We start from the raw sequence: 19853 nt of genomic DNA on the forward strand, positions 1-19853 counted from the left end.
CCCCCCCTTGTTTTTCCTTTACTTTTTTCCTCCACCCCTCATCTGAAATCTCTCTACCTCTTATCTAATAAATAAACAATGTATCTTTCCACCAAAAAAAAAAAAAAAAATGCTCTTCCCTTCACCTCCATGCCAAAAATGTGCTGACAATTTTTTCAGGTTTTTTTTGCTGAAGCCACCCAAAGTGGAATAAATTTATTTTTTTTTTAAATTGATTTTTCAGTTTAGCCACCTACTTGAAAAAAAACAGCTAGCTTTACATCGCTGGCTGGAGTCTTACAACCTAGAAAAAAATGAACACGAAGCTGAAAGCATGGGATTACCATTGGCTTCGTGTAAATAGGGCACACTACGAAAAACATCCAGTCAAAAGCAAATTACAGGGTCAGTGAAAGTGGCCACACTGTTGCATTAACTGCCTCAATGTTACTTCCCAGATTAAAGAACTGAAAGTAGCAGCACAAAAACTCAAACTAAATACAACTAAGGCTCTAATCCAAATCCATCAAATGAAGGACCAGTTCCAAAAGGCATGGACTCACCAGGATGTGCCTCTGGCACCCAGGGGAGGTATCCTGGGGACAGGGAGCTCAGGTAGCACACACTTATCTTCACCGAGGTGCCTACTACGTGCCTGCTACAGGGGAAGCAATGTCACACATACTGAGTCTGGTTTAAGGCAAGGTTTAAGGCCCTTACAACTGCATTTCATCACCAGTAAGCTCTAATTCTGGGAGGCGGAGGGCAGATGTACATTTTCTTGTGTGGAGATGCCCTCCACTCAACCCAGCCTAAGACCTTCACTTACATGACGCTGTGATTAGGGGATTCAGGTCATGAGCAAGCAGATCTCACGCTTTAATTCTCTCTCTCTCTCGTTTCAGTTGCCTGAATCTCCAGGATGAGCAACATCACGTTCTTGCAGAAACCAAAGCAGACTCGCATGCACCAGCTCTCTCCCTCAGAACAGCGAGATGCATGAAGTCGATTGTGACAGTCACACACCCAAAGGTGTAAGATGCTGCTGCTGTGCCATGGCACTCTCTCCCCACATTAAAGGCTCAAAATAACAATCCTAAGGCCAGTCTCACCTCTTTGTCTCCACAATCCAGCTAACAGTACTGCATCAAGTACATCAATATTGTTGCATCTGTATCTCCCCTTGGTACACCCCCCAGGAAAGATGTACATCCAAAAATACAGCAGCCTGCGCCCCCTCGCTCTCCCAGAGAGCAGGTTTCCTCCCGAGATCACCCTGCTGAGAGCCAATTTGGCAATGTACAGGTTTAAAACCATCCTAAAAACACCAACACACCCAATATAAGACTGCAGCCCTAGTTCCACTATCCTGTAAGCATCACGCAGGATTAGACCCTTACTAAACGCTCCCAGCATTGCTGTTTGTTTGTGGCAGCTTTCACTAGCTGCAGATGCTGCCCAAAAACACAGAAGAAAAATCTGTGCTCTTAGGAGCTCATAGTCTAAAGGCAGAGGTCAGGAGAAACACTCTGTTCTTATTAATGCAGCTCTATGGAGAGGAGAAAAAAAAAAGTCAAGCCTGTATGCTTCTCAGAAGCAGATTATGGCTAATAATACAAAGATTACTGACATTAAATGAATTTAAATTCGTTCTTCTATCATTCAGAATATTAAATTTTTTACCTTCCTCTCAGTATCACTCCCATTTGTAGTCAGCTTCACTTTCTGCCTACAACAAAGATGTTATATTTGGACTATAATCACCATAATGGACTTCTCCCCGTTGGCAGTTTTGTTGTACTAGGCATCTTAAAAAAAAAAAGCATTTGTAGTGTTAATTTAACAAGCATCCTATCTTCCCCTTTTTTTTCAGGTAATTGCTACGTAACTCTGCAAACAAGTTCTGCAGTCCTAATGGCTTTTTTGCCTATCAACAGGCAAGGGGAAAGTCTCACCAGTGCAGCAGCAGTGTTACTCCTGCAGAAGGAGTGAGTGCTGCTCAACCCAGGGCTCTGCCAGGGACAGGGAGCCGAGAGTGCTCCCCAGCCTGGCCACACCACAGCATCAGTGCACACTGCAGGCAAAGGGGACCAGCAAAAAATGTCTGTCACTGGTGACCAAAATTCGATTTTAAATTGGGGTTGCTCCTCACGAACATTCAGACTCTGCTCTGCGCTACCCCTCTAGGAATTAAACATTTTTAAAGCCAGTACCAGCAAACTGAAGAGGGAGCACAGTAATAGGAGACAACACAGTAACGGATTTACTCTCAGGAGGAAAAACTCCTTTTGAAATTTAAAAGTTCCAGTTCAGCTGTATGATCCCTCTCCCCAAACATCCTATTAACAAACAAGTATCTAAGGATGCTTAAAAGAAAGCCATCAGTCAAGCAAATCACCAGTCAGGTGTTTGCTGCTGAACTTCATGAACTTCCCACTAAAAGCTTCTCACACATGTTTGCATCTACATTTTACTGAAAGAAAAGGAAACAAACAAGCAAACAAACTGCTAATTCCTGCCTGTCAGCCCCAAATCTGGAGTGCTTGGCCGCCTTCCCCATTTGCTCTCCTGGTCCCCACATTGGGAAGGCAAGTCAACACACCCCCAAGCCCACAGAGCAGGAATCAGTGGGCAGTCATTTGAAATGTAATTTGTGGTGAATTACCATAGCACAGGATCAGTCCCTCTCAACTGTCCAGTCCTTTTGTTTCAAAAAGGGAGTTACTGGTGGTAGAAGGCACCTGTCTTAGCTCACAGCCTTATGCAATGGCTGTATTAAGCATTACTCTTATTAATCAGTACATAACTACAATTAAAAACAAGCACCTTGCAAACAGCTATCAGTGACCAGTTCAGCCCCACCTGTGCAGACACAGGCCTGCGCATCCTCCAGCTCCCATTTCACCACCATTTCCAGCCAGCCCAAGCACAGGCTGCATCGGCTAGGGCAGCTCTGCCTTCCTGTGGGGCCCAGGCCTCACTCCTGCCTTCTCCCTTGGCCAGAACAAGCATTCAGAGGAATGAGAACAGCAGCACGGAGGAAAGAGTGCACCTTTCAGTGCCAAAAGCCATCTGAAGGGCAGGAAATAGCAGGCTCAGCTCCTCATGGCACCCATGGAGGCCAAGGGCACTCAGCACATCCCGGGAGCTTGAGCAGCCAATGGCTCTGCCTCAGCAATGCCCCTCTCTCAAGAGGTTCCCACAATTCCCCCAAATACACGTTCCCTACGAGTTTGCTTCTCTCCTTGTGTGCACTGAAAGTCCTATACATTAGAAAAGCACTGGGTACAGATCCTATGATAGGGATGAATCCTGCAGCACTCTGCAACCAAACACTCTTCCCATCCAGAAGTCACCAGGTAGTGCATCCCCCAGGTTGGCTGAGCACATGGAGTTGCTCCAAGATCTGGGGGAGAAACTGTTTCTCATGTAAGCTGGCGTGCAAAATGGTGTAATTGCCCAACTAAGGGCACTCAGGACACACTCTACAGCTGGGCTGAATTTACAAATCCTGGTATGCCTAGAGGAACAAGATGGTGGCACTGTACAGAACATAAATCTGTTGTCTGTACTTCCATGTACCTTATGAATGGATCTCAGGGTCTTGTCAGAAGGATAACCTTCCACCTAACAGAGGACACAGAATGAATTCGCCTTTCAGCAGCAGCAGCAGCATCCTCATTCCAACCTTGGTATCTGAGCATCAGCTACAGAATGTGTCATAGTACAACACAGTCACCAGAGCTGGAAAGTCCCCAATCCAGCAGGTCTCTCCCTTCAGCAAGACTGATCTAACCTCAGGCAGAATCTGCCCTGCATGCCCTACTCATCTCCTCAGTCTCAGAAGAAATGTGGATCACAGCTGTTCAACTGACTGCTCTGGAGACCCTGAAAAACACAATGAAGGTGGTCAGTCCTGGGCGAGAGCCACCCACACCACCTGCCCTAGGCAGATCGGTCCCAAGGGGGTGGGCAAAGCAGGCAGGGGAGGAGTCGGGACAACCTGCCTGCACTTCTGAGTGAGGTGGAGGAGGCTAGTTGCATCCAGAAGCAGCAGGGGAGGTGTCACTTCACTGCAGATATGCAGGAGGGAAGGGTCTCACTGTTCCTCCTGCAGAGCAGCCCACTCTGGTCGGCCTCATTTACATTACCTGTGGCACAGCTTCATCAAGCACCATGTGGAAGGTTCTGCTGCATTAGCCAGACCACGCCTGGGTGCTCAGGGCACAGCCAACATTAGATCATTACCAAGGCTACACTCAACAAAGGGCACCGCGGTTGCTGCGCTGAGTGTTTCACTGAGTAACTAGTCAAGCCGAATTCACAGGTTGTGGACTTGGTCTGAGGAACAAGCTGAGGACCTAGGACGGAGGCATTTGGTTGTGGATCCAGGAGCCAAGTGCAAAGGCAAGGTGGAGATGCCCATGCCAAAACCTGGGCAGTCTGTCTGAGGGCAGAAGCACTTCACAAGACACCTCTGTGCTCTGGCTTCCTTGATCAGATACAATGCCAGCAGCTGGAGGCTTCAGAGAAAGAAGGATAGACCACCTGTAACCCTACTGATGGCTCCACGCTACTGTTTCTTCTTTGTATCTCAAAAATACCTTTATTGATATGTATCTGAAGATGAAACACAAGCCCCCCTGGGCCAGCACTGCTCATTATAATTTATTTTAAAACTTTCAGATTGTATTTAAAAGGATTCCACTGATACCTGGTGGTATCAGGATGATCTATCCATCCTGACTTGCTGGCTGTAGACAGGGTAGGAGATCCCAAAACTATGCAGCTTAAGAAGAGTGAATAGCATTGACAGAGTTTTGACCAGATTTCGGGGAGAGAAAACCAATGGCTTTTTGCTGTCCAGCCCATCCAGGGAAGAGCCCAATCCTTTCTGTCGGTTTTGTACCTTATGGCCCATGGTAACACACCGCATGCTGTGGACTAACCCAGCACTCTGGAGAACAACTCCCAGCAGCAAGCCATGGCTCAGAGCAGGCAATGCTCTTTTGCAGGAGCTGGTTTTCTTTTTAGGGGGTAGGTTTCCCCATCATGGAGGCATCACCCAGCCTTCAGGACTGCTTTAATGACTGGTCCATCAACCCACATGCACCCCTTGCATTACAGCCCTTCACAGCACAACCAGCCCTCGCAGTCCCAGGACCTTTCACCAAAAGATCACCAAATGCTTCACAAACATTAATGAATTAAGTTCCAGCATCCCAATTAACTCCAGCAGCATCATCCCCTCGTGACCAAGGAAGCAGGCTGAGGAGTCCTGGTCTCCCCCGTGAGCCTGCCAAGGAGCCAGCCATGGCAGCCAGACCTGCTGGCTCCCTCCCTCTGCTCAGCTACAGACCTGCAAGCTATTTCAAAGGCTCTTTCCAAAACCGAAAGAAAAAAAAAAAAAAAGCTTTCTGTTTTCCTTGAAAAGCAGGTCTATGCAACCAAAAAGGTTTCACCATCCAAATTAAAAGTCAAAGGCAGCAATAGTGAGTCTCTGAAATATAAGAAACACGTTGTGCGCAGTGTGAAATTTATTGCTGCCTTGCAGAATGAAGCCAAACATCTTAATATGGAAAAACACCGCTACTTTTGACCCAAACAGATTGGGAACAGGAAGTAAAAACAAATTACCCAGCTGCAGCCTCCCCGCCTTATGAGCAGCGGCAGCAGCAGAGACCAGCGTTTCCTGCCCACAGCCGCCCAGCTCTGCATGTCGTTTGCCCAGGGGCCAATCCCACCTAAACCAGTCAGAGTTTGTTATTAAAGCTCTCACAAGCAAGATCAAGCCTTTATCAAAGAAGAATTAGCTGGGGAGAGCCAGGGAAACGGAGACTACAGGAATAACCCCAAAGGCTTGCACCCATTTGCAAACCACACAGGGCCAGGCTGCCCTGTGAGGGGATTCCCCTTCTTTCGGTGGCTCTCTCGATTTTCACCAGCCAAATTCCTGACTCGGGACAGGCATATTTCAGGAGTTAATTTTGGTTTTACTGCATCATCACCAGCAAACCCTGAGAAATTAAGTCAAGCCTCAATTGGCTCAAAACATAATTGCATTTCTTTTAAATAATAGCTTTGCATTACTTTGTTTTTTGTCAGGGTTCTTTTCTGAGCTTGTGCATATTACATCCTAATTATATTTTCAAGCTTTCATTTGCAGCTACAGGAATAACCCAGAAAGACATACAGATGAGCTAATTTTCAAATCATCACTTGAGTAAGGAGATGGCGCTTTAAAAAAACCCTGGTAGATAGACCAAGGGACCTGCAAGAAAGAAGAAACATGCATAACTGACAGTCTGGCATCTCTTTTGTTAAAACTGGCAATCCACTGCCAAACAGAATGGCTTTAAGACCTCAGCAGAGCAAACACTGAGCATCACACATGTAATCCAACAGAAAATGCCATTTATACAAATGCTATACACTAAATAGCAGCTCAGGACCTGATATTTTGATTAAAACTCTGCTTTCAGAAAATCTTATAAGCATCATTTTTACTAGCTCAAGCAGTTTTTCAACGGAAGATTTTAAAGGATTACATGCCAGGTGTTGAATACTTCATAAAGCAGAATAAGATTTTTGACTCACGTGATTTATTTTTTTTTAAATAATAGCAACCAGTAAATTACAGCCATTAGTACAACACTGCCTTCGCAGCAGATTTACGCCAGCATTACCAAAAGGAGAATTTCACCCAACACTTCTGCGTGTTACAGACATCTGCAGAACCGAGGGAAAAAGAACATGAACACATACAACCACACATTTTGCGCATTGCCATCCAAGACTTCTACAAGGACAGGTATTTTGTGCCACTGTTTTGAAAGCAAGTACCCTGCATGTGCCCATGAGTATGCTCTCCTGTATGCAGCGACCTCCAGTCCTACCTCATTCTTAAATCCATCACCCTTCCGCTCCTAAATTCTGCTTGGGTGGAGAGGTTGCACTGAGAGGAAGGAAACTCCCCACACACATCCATTACCGTGCTGCATGAAATCTTCCCTCCTCCCCAGCAACCTCCCAGCAAAAAAAAATCAAGTTTATCACGCCAAGGAAAGAAGAATAAGTGGGAGTCCGAAAAGGCAGTCAGAAGTGCCGCCAAAAAATTGGAGTTCTTTCTCAAAACAAGGCCCTCCCTTAGGAAGCCTGCCAGTCAAACCCGATCACGAGGCTGTTTTCCGAGGGTGAATAGAGTTCTTATTGACACAGCTTATGTCTGCAGCATGCAGCCCTCCGCAAGGCTTTCAAGAGCAGATCGGATTACACAGACACATTCTCTCTGATTTTATGCATTCAGAAGCCCTCAGACAGAAAATACCCAGCTCTGAAGGCCACCGGTTTTTCCACTCACTATCAGCCTAGGTGCTTTTACCAAAAAAAAAAAAAGCGGGCAAAGAGATTCTGGCACCTTTAGTCGGGCTCCAGAGGACCTCACCCTTTCTGAACAGGACCATATAATTTGGAGGCCAAGCCACAGATTTGCTCCATGTGAGTAATACAAGACAACTCATTCCCATGGTGGGTACTTAACATCGAGACAGGAGAAGAGAAAAAAATAAATATCTGCTGACACCGTTTAAAATGGGGGAAGATAACATCGCTCTGCGTAGACAATCCTTCCTGGAAGATGGTATGGAAAAAGGGGAGGATACACACCTTTTAAAAAAAACAACACGAACTGCCACAGCTTAGCAGGCAAGAGGTGCCCAACTGCAAAAGCATCGCAAGCACAAATTCAGGTAAACCGTTTATCCAGAAGCAATTTGCATACACACAGGAACCTACAGAAAACAAACTACAGGGATCCATTTATAACGTTTCTATATTTAGGGAGCACAAGAAGGAACTCCATTCCAGGAGCAGACACGTGTACAAAGTCTGGGGTATCTGTGATGCTGCATTAAAGGTGAATAGAGAATTACAACACGTTTTATTATTACAAATGCTCCGGCTTAAAGACTGTGCTTCAACAAGAGAAACAAGTCGGTGCTTAAACCATATGACAAATTAGGACCTGAGCTCGGCCCAGAGGTCTGGAATACACTGATTAAAAAGAAACTCACAGAACAGTCTAACAAGCAAACCAGTGCATTACACACGACTAACTGGTTCCCTATCACCTAAAAGGGAGCAACTCCTGCATCAACTCATCCACACTGAATTGAGATTCTTGCTTAAATATTACATATGGCAAACACAGCAAATCAAGCAAGCTTGAGCTTCAGAGCTTTTAAGGGATTTTAAGAGCAAACACACACTGTTCAATAAAGACATCCTCTCCCCACCGCTTCCAGGCTGCGGTCACTCCCCAACTAAGTGTTTCTATCATGTTGCAAAATATTTTTCTCACATTTTTCCTGCTGGGTCCTCAGAGGCTGGACCTGGGTAACCCAAATGTGGGGTACTATGTCTGCGGTGGAAATTCTTTGGTTGGACATTTACACTCTGTTTTCAGAGCACAGCAAGAGAGCCACAGCTCCTACGACTACCTTTGGAAACCAAGATCTAAGCAAACTCTGCTTTTCAGTGCACAGCCTCCCTCTCAATGAGCAGCCTTGTGTTTCTAGTGCTCATTTTAGTTTCCACATGTGACTTCTAGTATGCTCATGGTCAGAAAAGCCTGCTCCTATGAAGGCTGCGTACTCTTTCCCAACACGTCTGAGTCACACAATGGTTTGCTCCACTGCCAAAGCCAAGCTCTCACCACCAGCACGGCAGGGGTGTCCTGCTGCAGGCATCAGTCACCAAATCCTGACTGCAGATTCATCATCATCACCTGTGCCTGCATTAGCCACAAAGAAAATCATTTGCTTTCAGGCTCCTGACTAAGCTGCAGGCACTGGTGACTAGGAAAGCCATGGTTTGACTTGTGCATGAAGAAAGATACATTTGCAAGACACTAGCAATGCAGTTTTGACATCAGTTTAATTCTGCTTGAGCCAGTGCTGCTAATAAAAGCAGCAGTCTGGCCTCATCCTGTCCTGCCTGTCCACCCCAGGTCCTTGTGCCAACATAAGTGTTTCTGTGGCCACGTGGAGAAGCGAACCAAGGAAGCAGCGATGGCTAAAATGAGCATCACTTTCTTTCTTGTTACTCTGCGAGGTTATTCTTAATCCACAAGGACGGTGAAGAGACTGGAGCAAAGGGCTGGAAGTAGGACCACTTCTTCTGCCACACCATGAACTTCAAAACTGATTTGCCAGCTATACTGCAAAAGGTAAGAAAGCCAACCTCCCCCGCTTTGCATTCACAAGTTAAGTCCCACTCTGAGATTCCCTTAAATGTAAACAGCCTCTCAAAACCTCAGTTCTGGTGCCAGCAAAAGTGCAAAACTCTAAGGTCCATGTATTCATCTTGCTAAGATGGGGCAAGCCCAGGAGAAAACTTCTAAATCTGTAAAAATCTAAGAATAACATTTAAGCCTCACACCAGCCATTCCCCAACAGAGAAGAGGGAGCAGAGGAGGCCACCGCGGCTCACTAACTGGAACCAGGCATGAAAACCATTTAAAAATCCTCTACGCGGATGCAACACCCCAGCTAGAGAACTGCCCAGCATCCCTGCTCATCAGTAACCTTCCTGCAGCACATGGGCCAGCACCAGGAGGGAGGAATGGCAGCCCAGATCCACTCCCTCATTCTCCATGGGGATCCCCCACTCCCCTACGGCAGTGGGAAGGATGTGGCACCCTGGCTTCTCCTGACCTGGCCAAATGCTGCAGGAGGCTGAGCAGCACAGAGGTTACAGCACCAAGGGGCTAATTTCCTCGCTGACCACCAGCAGGTATATCCCAAACCACCTAGCAGGTAACAACAGACCCACAACAGACATACAGCTGTATACAGGCCGAACCAGGTGCGTACCTAAAACTCAGCCGCTTCTGGGAAGGCTGACTGCGCCCAAAAGCAGACTGCACCTTCTCCTGCTGTAAGCACATCACATAATACCTAGAAGCTTCTGCACAGTCCGTTGTCTTTCAAAGAGAAACACTCAAATGCTGAAATAGCTCTCAAACTTTTCTGGGCCAGCACTACTTTAAAATGACTTCATTTAAATATGTACCACGGCTATATATATACACACGCACACACCAAGGGAAATTAGCATCCGTGAGAAGGGCTGGTGCCCACACATCGTAACTCTGCACAGCCTCCCAGGTCTGCCTGTGCATGACTGTACCCCCACAGCTCCGTGCCAGTATAACCCTACAGCAAACCAGAGCCGCTTGAGAGCCCCACAAGGATCCTGCCCCCCTGGCAGCAGCGCTAGAAAGACCACAGCCTGTGGGCTCTCCACCAGACCACTTGCTAACACATGTCTTTTTTGGGGTATAGAGAGCAGTGGGGGCAGGGAAGTTTTAAGACAAATTAGAGAGTCCTTTAAATCCTTCAGTTCTGTGCAAAGCTGAACCTGTAAGTCCTTCCTTCAGGAGTTTTCCTGCCCCCAGGGCTGAGATACAAGATTTGGACCTTAATTAGTAAATAAAGCTCCAAGGAGCAGGACTGTGTCACATAAGGCGTTTCTCCAACCTGGAGAGCAGCCCCACTGCAGCCTCCACGTACTACCTTAAAAGCAAAATACCCGCAAGGAGGACCCACAAGGGGAACACATCTTTGCAACCCCATAGAAGCTGCTGTATGGAAACTTTAATTGCATTACTTCTGCTTCTGCATAATCCCAGAAGAACTAGCTTCATTCAGACTGCTCCAACTCAGACACTGGATAGTTTCAACATGGCATAGACTATTACCTCGCTCTAATTACAGGATCACGTTACATGTCCAACAACTGCTGCAATTTAGTCTTGCCTGATACACCCCAGCTCAAAATTGCTCATCCCACCTCTCACTCCCATACTTTTCAGCATCTTTTGAATAAAAGCAGAGACAGCTTGCAACACTTCAGCACCTGACACACGCGTGCCCCAAGCCCCAGGAAGGTAAAGTCATTATTTCCTTGTGGTAACAAAGGTAACGACTTTCACCAGTACAGAACAAACTAGTTTTAGGCAATTAGCACGGACACGACACTACTGCTCACACAGTTGTCTGTGCAAACGCATTACAGGATTACTGCTAATAACCACCGCCGCACAATACCACGAATCTGCACGTCGCTCCTCCAGCCAGGTGTTGATCTTGCACAGAGCCTCTCCGTGCAAGAAAGGAGTTTTCAGAGAAGCAAAAGCTGCAGGATCAGGCCCTCGGAGTTTCACTACCTCAAAGGCAGGGGACGTTCCTTACAGCAGCGCACGTCTTGCCTTTGAGCTCCAAACCGCATCCGCAGCCCCCGCTGCCATGAAAGGGAAAGGTTTTCTCCCTGCAACCGCTCGCCCGCGCCTGAGCCGAATGCTAACAGGTCTCTTACTTGCGTCTCGCCTCGCCACCGCCTCATGCTCTACGGGGGATATTTTGTTCCCCAAGCGGACGAGCTGTCCGGCCATCGCTCCACGATGATTCAGCAAGGGGGTGGCTCCCCGTCGGAAGGCACACCTACTGCGAACTGTCATACCACGGGGCTGGGTGAAAATGGGAGAAGTTGCTTTATCTATCATGGCTGCACTTTCCGAAATGCGTAGACCTGGCCTGGTAGGGTCGAGCGGGGCGAAGGGTGGGGTGTGTGTATGGGGGGGGGGGGGTGTCCATCAGCAGGCACATGGAAATAATTCATGGAAATATCTCGAGGCTTTTAACTATGGCACAAGTAAATAAGGCAAAAAAAAAAAAAAAGCCAGACACTTTCGGAGCCAGCATCAACTTCGCCAGGCTGTGTTCTTTGTTTCTAGGCAGACTCCAGTGCAGTGGCAAGAATGAACAAATGCGCATGTCTTCATAAGAGTCCAAAAAAAAAAAAAAAAAAAGGGAAAAAAAATCCCCCCTCCCCTCAGGCCCCTCTCTCATCGCTGTAGCGGTGGGGGAGTCTTCCAGATAGTTTGTGCTGCTTTTTCAGAAGTGAAAGTCCGCTTCCACCCTGCCCTGAGCAGGCGTTTCGCTACGCTACGAGGCATTCGTGGGTGAGACAGCGCTTGGAACACTTTCGGCTGCAAAAATTAGTTTTGCTGAGGGATTTTTTTTTTGTTGTTTTTTTCTTTACTTTTTTTTTTTTTTTTTTTTTTTTAAGAACGAAGCGACACCCTAGCAAAACACCGCGACGCGCCAGCCCCCCCTCCGCAGCCTCTCCCTCGGCCGGCCGGCCAGCCCGCCGCCAGCAGACAAAGGAGCGATGCGCCGCCAAGGAGCCGCGCCGGCACCCGCGGGCCAGCCCGCCGCCGCTCCCGGGACAAGCGCCAGCGGCCGCCGAGCCCCGGACGCGGGACGAGCCCCCGCCGCCGCCGCCACAGACATGCCCTCCTCACCACCCCCCCCCCCCCCCCGCAGCACTCCAGAGCCGTTCCCGGGCGCCCCGCGGCTCGGCGGGGAACAACCGGCCCCCCGCGGCCGGGCCCGGCCTTACCTCAGCGGCGGCGGCGGCGCTAGCAGGCAGCGGGCGGCCGCACCGTGCCACGCGCGGCGGCACGGGGCGAGCCACGGGGGCCGGTTTAGCGCGGGGGCCGGCTGCGCGCCGCCATTTTAACGCCTCCCGCCCGCCCTCCGCCCCCCCCCCCTTCCCCGCGGCGGGCGGCCACGCGCGGCGTGGAAATGCCACTCAGCGGCGGCGCCCCCCCACCCCTCCTCCGCCCTCCCCTCCGCCCCGCCGCCGCCGTTACATTGACGCAGCGGCTCCTGGTCGCCGGGCCCGCCGTGGCGGAGCTAGCAGGGCAGCAGCAGCAGCCGCCGCCGTCGTCGTCGTGGCCCCTCCGCCGCCTCCCGCCGCCGGGCGCACATGGTACGCTCCGGGGCCGCGCCGCGCCGCGCCCCGCCGGCCGCGCGCGCCGCCGCGCCGCCTGGCTGCTGCCATGGCAACCGGCCGGCCGCGCCGCGCCGAGCAGGCCCGGCCCGGCCCGGCCCGACCCGCCGCCGGTGCGGGGCGAGCGGCGGCCGCGCTCCCGGGCCCCCGCGGGAGGCTCTCGAGATCGGTGTTGCCCCCTCCGGGCTCCCGGGCAGCTTCTCCCGCAGCCGCGGGGTTGGCGCTGCCGCCCGCCACCTGCACCGGCGTGACACGGGAACCGGCCGGCGCACCGGAGGGGAGCCGGGACCAGCACCCGCACTTCTTCCCGGCCACCGCCGCACCCCCCACCGAGTCTGCCCCGTCCCCAAAGCCACTGCCACAGCCACCTGCCGAGGGGCTGTGTCCCCTCTGTCCCCAAAGCCACCATCACACCTCCACCCTGTCCCCAAAGCCACCATCACACCTCCCTGCTGTGTCCCCACTGTCCCCAAAGCCACTATCACACCTCCCCCCTGTCCCCAAAGCCACCACCACATCCCCCCACTGCGCCCACCTGTATCTCCAAAGTCATCATCGCATCCCCTCGCTGAGGGGTTGTACCCCCTCTGTCCCCTGAACAACCATCACATCCCCCCAACCACATCTCGTCTGTCCTCAAAGCCACTATCACATCCCCCCGCTGGGTCCCCTCTGTCCCCAAAGCTATTGTCACTGTCCCCCCACAGAGGGGCCGTGTCCCTGCCAGGCTTGGCCACCCTTACCTGGGTAGTGGCACAGCTCTTCCCCACTGCAGTGCTCATTTTCACTCCTGTTTTGCAACAGAAAATTACGTACGCCAGGACAGTCGCGAGGGAAAATAGACACAATGTGAAGCAGATGAGAGAGTAAATCATAAAGCCGTGGTACATGTTCTGCATACTGCAAACGAGGAGCTAATTTCCTGGCAGCCGTCTTCAGGATGCTTCAAGTCAGCCTTCACCAATGTGGCCCTTAAAAACCTCACAGCGTTTGGCTGCAAGCAACGCCACTCATTTCTGACTTCGGTATCTAGTTCCTGCAAATGTAGATAATTTCATTACGCGTTTTGTTAGGGTGAGCTGAAAACAACCAGCAACTACTGGATCACTGAAGAAAACAAAGTTAATCCCATATTTCTTTTAAAAAACAGCTTTTTATGGGGTTCGTCGACATTTGCTACATTTTGTCAAGCTTGAACTCAACCAGAAGCAGAAAGAAGCAGCTGTGGCCCTCCCTGACAGCAGCACTAATGGAAATTACTGTAATAAAACCACCAGTGTTTGTGGTCTGAGCAGCAAAGCGGGAGCCCTGATTTCTGCACCCTGTTCTGACAACCACTTTCTCAGTGACTGGGAGCAGATCACTTTGCCTCTCTTACCACTTACCACCACTGATTCATAGTTGAGATCAATTAGTTAATGTTTGCAAAGTCAGTTGAAGATGAAAAAGCACTACATACTGCTAATAAAACCATAATGATCCCACTGTTAAACATTAAACACACAATGATGTGTAAAAAAAAAAAAAATCACTTTTATGGAAAATTCCTCTTGCTGCAAGGACAAAGGATTAGCTCCTAAAAAAGGAAGAATGAGCTCAAATTTTCATCACAGGATGACGTCTCAGGGGTCTGGCTTCTGTTTAGGTCTCAGCTACCGATCATCTGTGTGGCCATGTGCACATCACTTGGGCCAGCAGCTTCTGAAGTAGCTGGTGGGCTGACCCATCTGAAAGTGGCAAGTTAACCTGGAGCTAGCCAAAAATCACAAGACGCTTTGACGCTTTTGGAAAATGCTGGTCCCATCGTTTTGTGCCTCCTCTTCCCTGTCTGCTGAACGGGATGAGGATTGCAGCTGCGTAGCCTGATTTTTGCAGGCAAGATAATACAGCAGCGAGCAAACCCTGGCAACATGGTCCTTAAAAGCTGTGCTGCTCATGAGACACTTGCATCACACCACAGTGCGAGGAATAAAAGCGGGCGTGTGAGACTTTCTAGGAGATTTTTCTTGGCAATGAGTCTTGCTTTAGACGTAAAACCCGTAGCTGTGCCACTGGTAGGGCTCTGGGTCGCTGTATGTAGAGTAATGCATGTCTGATGCTCTGACCTACAGGCAAGAAGGAGGAGAAGAATCAGGAAAACCACGTTTGTCTGTACCTTTGGGCCTGCACGGGGCCACATTCATGGTGATGAAGCACCGGTGCTTCTGGCAGGGCAGAAGCCATGGGTGGGGATTTGCACACAAGAAGCTCCAGGCACAGTGATCTCAGAGGGGAGAACTCCTCTCCAAAAAGAGCAGCCCTTTGACAAGTATCCCTTGTTTCCTCAGTCAAACTGCCCTTTGCAAGGAACAGCCCATTGCATCTTCCTCTTGAAATCTGATGCTACCCTGCTTTGATGGCGATCAGTTGTTGACTGCAGAAAAGCTGAATCATGAAACAGAGGTTATAAACAAGGTTATTTTTAACGAAGGAAATGAATCCCACATCATGCAGAAGTCAGAACAAGGGACTGTCAGCAAGGGCTCACGGGTCTCACTCCTGCCCTGATACCCTCCATGTTGTGAAGCAAATGACAATCTCTCTAACCTTTAATTTACCTGCTTGTAACATGGACAAAGCAGCGGACTCCAGTTGTGCTTTCTTTGTACAGCAAAGCTCCTGGTGTGACAGTGAAGCAGTGCTGGGAGCCGTGCAATGCCAGGGGCTGGCTTTCACTGTCACCCAGCACCTTGCAGAGCTATTTTCAGCCTTGAAAAATGCTCACACACAGTATTTCAACAATGTTCGTAGACGTTTTGAATGCAGAGAGAGACTACCCAGTCTGATTCCTCTCTCCCATATTTCACAGTCTTACATTTGAATTCCCACATGCAGCCCAGTAACTTCTGCTTCATTTTGCTCACTGAAAACTCAAAATAGACTTGTAGCCCAGAGTCTACTGTTACATCCTTCAGGCACCGGCATGCTGCAGGGTGTGTATTGTAGATACCCAGCCCAGGGGGAGGGAAGACAAGTCTGGTACACCTACAGCTAACTGGGAAATTTCCTGATTATGCCACTTCCTATCTCTCTCACACACTTAAATTCTTCCCAGAAAAGCATATTTAATTTTCCCTAGGAAAGAGGCCTCGTCTCAGGAAAGCAGGAGATGGAGGCTGGGACAGGCCAGGCTTCAACGCAGTGCCTGAGGAATACAAACAACCTGACATACAGATCCTTGTGAACCTGTCTTCTGTGCTCCATGCCTGAGTTAGCAAGTACTTTGGGTTTGTCTCCAACTTTACATAGATAACTACTAAGGTTAAAGAACTCTAGCTCTTTTGAAAATATTTTGTAAGTGTATATATATATTTTATATATATGTACACACATACATAAATTTATGAAAACTTCATGAGACTGGAAACTTTCCTGCCATACTTTATTTACAACCCTGCTAGAGCTCTTTGCTGCTGGAATGGCTTACCTTTCTTGCTCAAGTTTTCTTTGAGCGAATTATTGATTTCCACATAGAAAATATCAAATAAAAACCAAGGTATCGATGGATTGAGATCCAGAGTGGATTCTACTGCTGCTGTCCATTCACTGGTGCAGAGCCCTGGCCCATCCTCACCTGCCTGCTGTGGAAGCAGACACCAAACCTGCACACGCTCGGGACACACACCAGCACCTTGGCACAGGTGCGTGGGCACCTCCAGCACAGCCGTGAGAAGTGGAACAGGACCAACCTCGCAAGCCAGTTCCCTCTTGCAGGTGCCTGCAAGGACACGTGGCCGCGTGCCAGTGGATGGAATAACCATTGCCCTGCGCTAGTTATGGGGCAGGGATGCTGCAAGGCTGCGTTAATTAGTGCTTGAGACGCCTCTGTGATCTGTAGATGAAAGGTGATTTACAGCTGCAAATTACTGCTCTTCTTCATGTGAAGTCTATTATTTTCTGGTGTCCCTCATTTTGACTCACGCCACATCCCGTATTTGGCGTGGGGCAGGCTGAGAGGCAGGCTCCTGTCTGTGGGTGGACGTATAGGTGCTTTACATCTCCAGCTGGCTTTAGAAGTGTGTGATCTGCTCACGGCATCCATTTGAGGCAGGCTGGCCATGCCCATGCTTGGCTAACCTGGGCTGGGATTTGCACAGAACTGCAGCACTTCAGCAGGTTGCTTAGCTGGTAGGTTTAGAGGGCCTATATTTGAGGTTAGATGCTCAGCTGGGTTGCGCACACAACTCTGTGAACAAGCAGAGGACCAGCTGGATGAACCTTAAATCCTGCCATGGAGAGGAGAAACAGGAATATCCTGGACCTCTGTGCTCTGGGCCGCCCCAGGGAAGGGGAGGAAGCCAGAGAGGACCAGACTGGGGTCCCTCAGTCTCTGGCTTCTCATCTGTGTTCCACAGCCTCCTGTGCAGGAATTACAAAGCAGGAGAGGTTCATGTCTTTGGCAGGTGTCTGGAGGGAAGGGATATTACTGTGTTTTTGTGAACAGCCCATGGATAGCAGAAGGAGCAGGTAGATTGGATATCCTTCCTGCATTATGCACCACAGCATGCTCACCCCACCAGGCTGCAGTGAGCAAGTGACCTTTCGCTCTTTACTGCTAAATAAAACAGCAGAAAGTAGCACGTGGTGTAAGGTAGTTGTAATGATGGAGGAAGAAATATCCCTGGTACTCCGCGCTGCACAGGGCTGCCAAGCACACACGTGTGGGAGGGCAGGACTGGTGGCACTGGGCGGGCATGGCTGTCTGGGCACTGGAGAAATTAGCATCTGCAAACACTAAGACCCAGAGCAATTCCAGCACAGAGCAGGATTTCCTTCCACTGCACTCCGGGTGCAGCTCTCCTGCTGGGAAGTAAATGACCACTCACACAAGCCAGCACAAGGCAGTCAGGGATTTTTACAGTTGGAAGAGATCTCCTCCCTCCTGCCTTTCAAGTGATGAGGTTCCCAAGTAGCCTCACGTACCAGTGAACGAGGAGGACCGGACAGAGCCCCCAGTCCTGTCACAGCCCTCTCTCCATCACCCTGTCACCCTGGCTCCACCAAACTCTCCCTGCAGCTGTTTGCCTACACAGTGAGCTGGTCCAGGGCTGCCGTTCTCCTCCCCATGGACACAACAGTCACGCTCTAATTCCAGCTTTGGCTTGCTCCCAACAAACCTATTTGGGTCCCATTTTCATGACTGGCGGCTGCAGCACAGAAGGGCACCCGCTGCATTGCCCGAGTCAGGCTCCCGTGCTCCCGGAAACGCAGGCTGCCACCGACTGCCGCCTGTCCCTGCCATCTCCTGGGGGTCCAGCCATGGCAATGGCCCAGCTTGCCCTCTGCAAAGCCCTGCTAATGTGCATGCCCACGGATGCAAAATGTGAACAAATCCACATGTGGAGCAGAAACAAGGCTGCAGATCTGTGCCCCAGTGGCAATGTATATATAGAATCACAGAATCATTTAGGTTGGAAAAGACCCTTAAGATCATCGAGTCCAACCATTAACCAAACACAGTCAAGTCCACCAGATATATAGAAAGAGATTGTATTTTAGAATAATTTGGGCCAAGAGGGCTAACGAAGGCTGCAGTCGTTCTCTGAGCCAGTGTCACCTTGCCACCCACTTGTAGATCCCCTTGTGGGGCCATGAGACCTGGTGCTCCTCTGCATACCATGCTGGAGAGACCTGGTGCTTCGGGATGATGCTGTGACCCCCCTCCCCTGTCCCACATTCTTTTGGAACTTTGAATCCTCTGAGGCACTAAGAGAGCTACAAGCTAATTCCAATTCTTGCTGTTAAAGCCTGCAAATCCATCAACAGAGTGAGCCAGACACTGCTATGGGGAGCACCAGGGAGGTAACTCATTACAGTTCCCATCCCTGCTTCGACAAGCCCCAAGGAAAACACAGAAAGAAAGCACGCAGAGAAGAAGATTCACCCTCACCCCCACTATAAAGTCCTGCCCCAGTCTCTAACTTGCTGTCGCGTTGCATTTTCTTGCTGCAAAGTTTTCTTCAGAAGGTTTTGTCCTGAATTCCTCAATGTGCAGAGGCAGAGGAGCTCTGGGTCCGCTGTCACTCCACAGGTTGCTCACCCTCAGGGCAGCGAAACCAAGTGTTTGCTGTGAGAGGATCTTGCACTGCATTTCTGTGATCTCCTACTGACTGTGCTAACTACAGGAAATGCTGAAAATGCTGCAACACCTAACCCCACTCAAGCAGAAGTTGCTTTTAATGGTCACAGATGAATATTAACCCTAACACGTGTTACCAAGGGGTAAGCAGAGATGCAGGCCATGAGCTTGGCTTAGAAAACAACATTTTACATAAAAGGCTGACATGCCAAGATAAATCCTGGTAGAGTATTAGAAATCTTTTCTTATCAGCTGAATGTTGGCAAATAACAGTTTTTAATAATCACAAATGACAATATCAAACTGCCACACCCCAAACTGAAATTATCGCTCCCTTCTTCTGGCAGGTGGAGAGGGTTTTCTCAGCTTTCCTCCTCTTTTTAAACAACTGCTGCAGCAAAGAAACACTAAAAGGTGGAAAAAACCACACAATCTTGCGTGGTAGTGACATTGACAGATGTGATGGTGCGGGCTGTACATGACGTTGTGATTTTTTATTAATAACTCTGCACTGCAGAGCTCAGTTAGGAAAAGAAGGAGCACCTGAGTGCGTGGGGAGGACAGCTTTGTTCTTTGGACTTGCAAGAGAAGGAACGTAACGTCGAAGGTAGAAACACCGGAGGGGAACAAGAACTCACAAGGGAGGCAATGGGCCGTGGGCGGTTGTGAGCATCAGGTACATGCAGGAAAGAAGACCCCAAAGATCAGGTAGTCAGACTTTTAAATGAGATGGCTTGGACCAGCAAAGAGAGGGCAGGAAAAGATGCTCTCGGTTAATTTGTGGGAGCAGATAAGGGAGGCCCAGATGTGTTAAACTAAAGCCTTTGGGAGTTGTTCTTCGCTGACTGGTGTAGTGGGATACCCACAGGACACCACTTAGTCCCTTCCTTCAGCAAAAGAA

The 19853-nt window shown here is 49.5% G+C and overlaps 1 protein-coding gene across 14 annotated transcripts in view; it reads right to left on the reverse strand.

The window, feature by feature from the left end:
* The window catches only part of MBNL3 (muscleblind like splicing regulator 3), a 96861-nt gene extending 84056 nt beyond the window's left edge, over positions 1-12805 (reverse strand). For 6 of the 14 annotated variants that reach the window (XR_012624527.1, XR_012624525.1, XR_012624526.1 and 3 more), the window contains exon 1: positions 12442-12564. Coding sequence is in view for 1 of the 14 variants with exons in the window: in XM_074834687.1 (XP_074690788.1) it covers positions 11356-11382 (27 nt within the window). In the remaining 13 variants the exon portion in view is untranslated. Of the gene's footprint in view, positions 1-542; positions 563-11087; positions 11107-11206; positions 11291-11355; positions 11445-12441; positions 12565-12694 lie in introns of those variants that run through there. The other 8 variants (XM_074834683.1, XM_074834692.1, XM_074834693.1 and 5 more) reach the window with 8 other exon arrangements.
* Between the last annotated feature and the right edge of the window lie 7048 nt (positions 12806-19853).

Source organism: Strix aluco, chromosome 10 (assembly GCF_031877795.1).
Source record: "Strix aluco isolate bStrAlu1 chromosome 10, bStrAlu1.hap1, whole genome shotgun sequence".
NCBI classification, from domain to species: domain Eukaryota; kingdom Metazoa; phylum Chordata; class Aves; order Strigiformes; family Strigidae; genus Strix; species Strix aluco.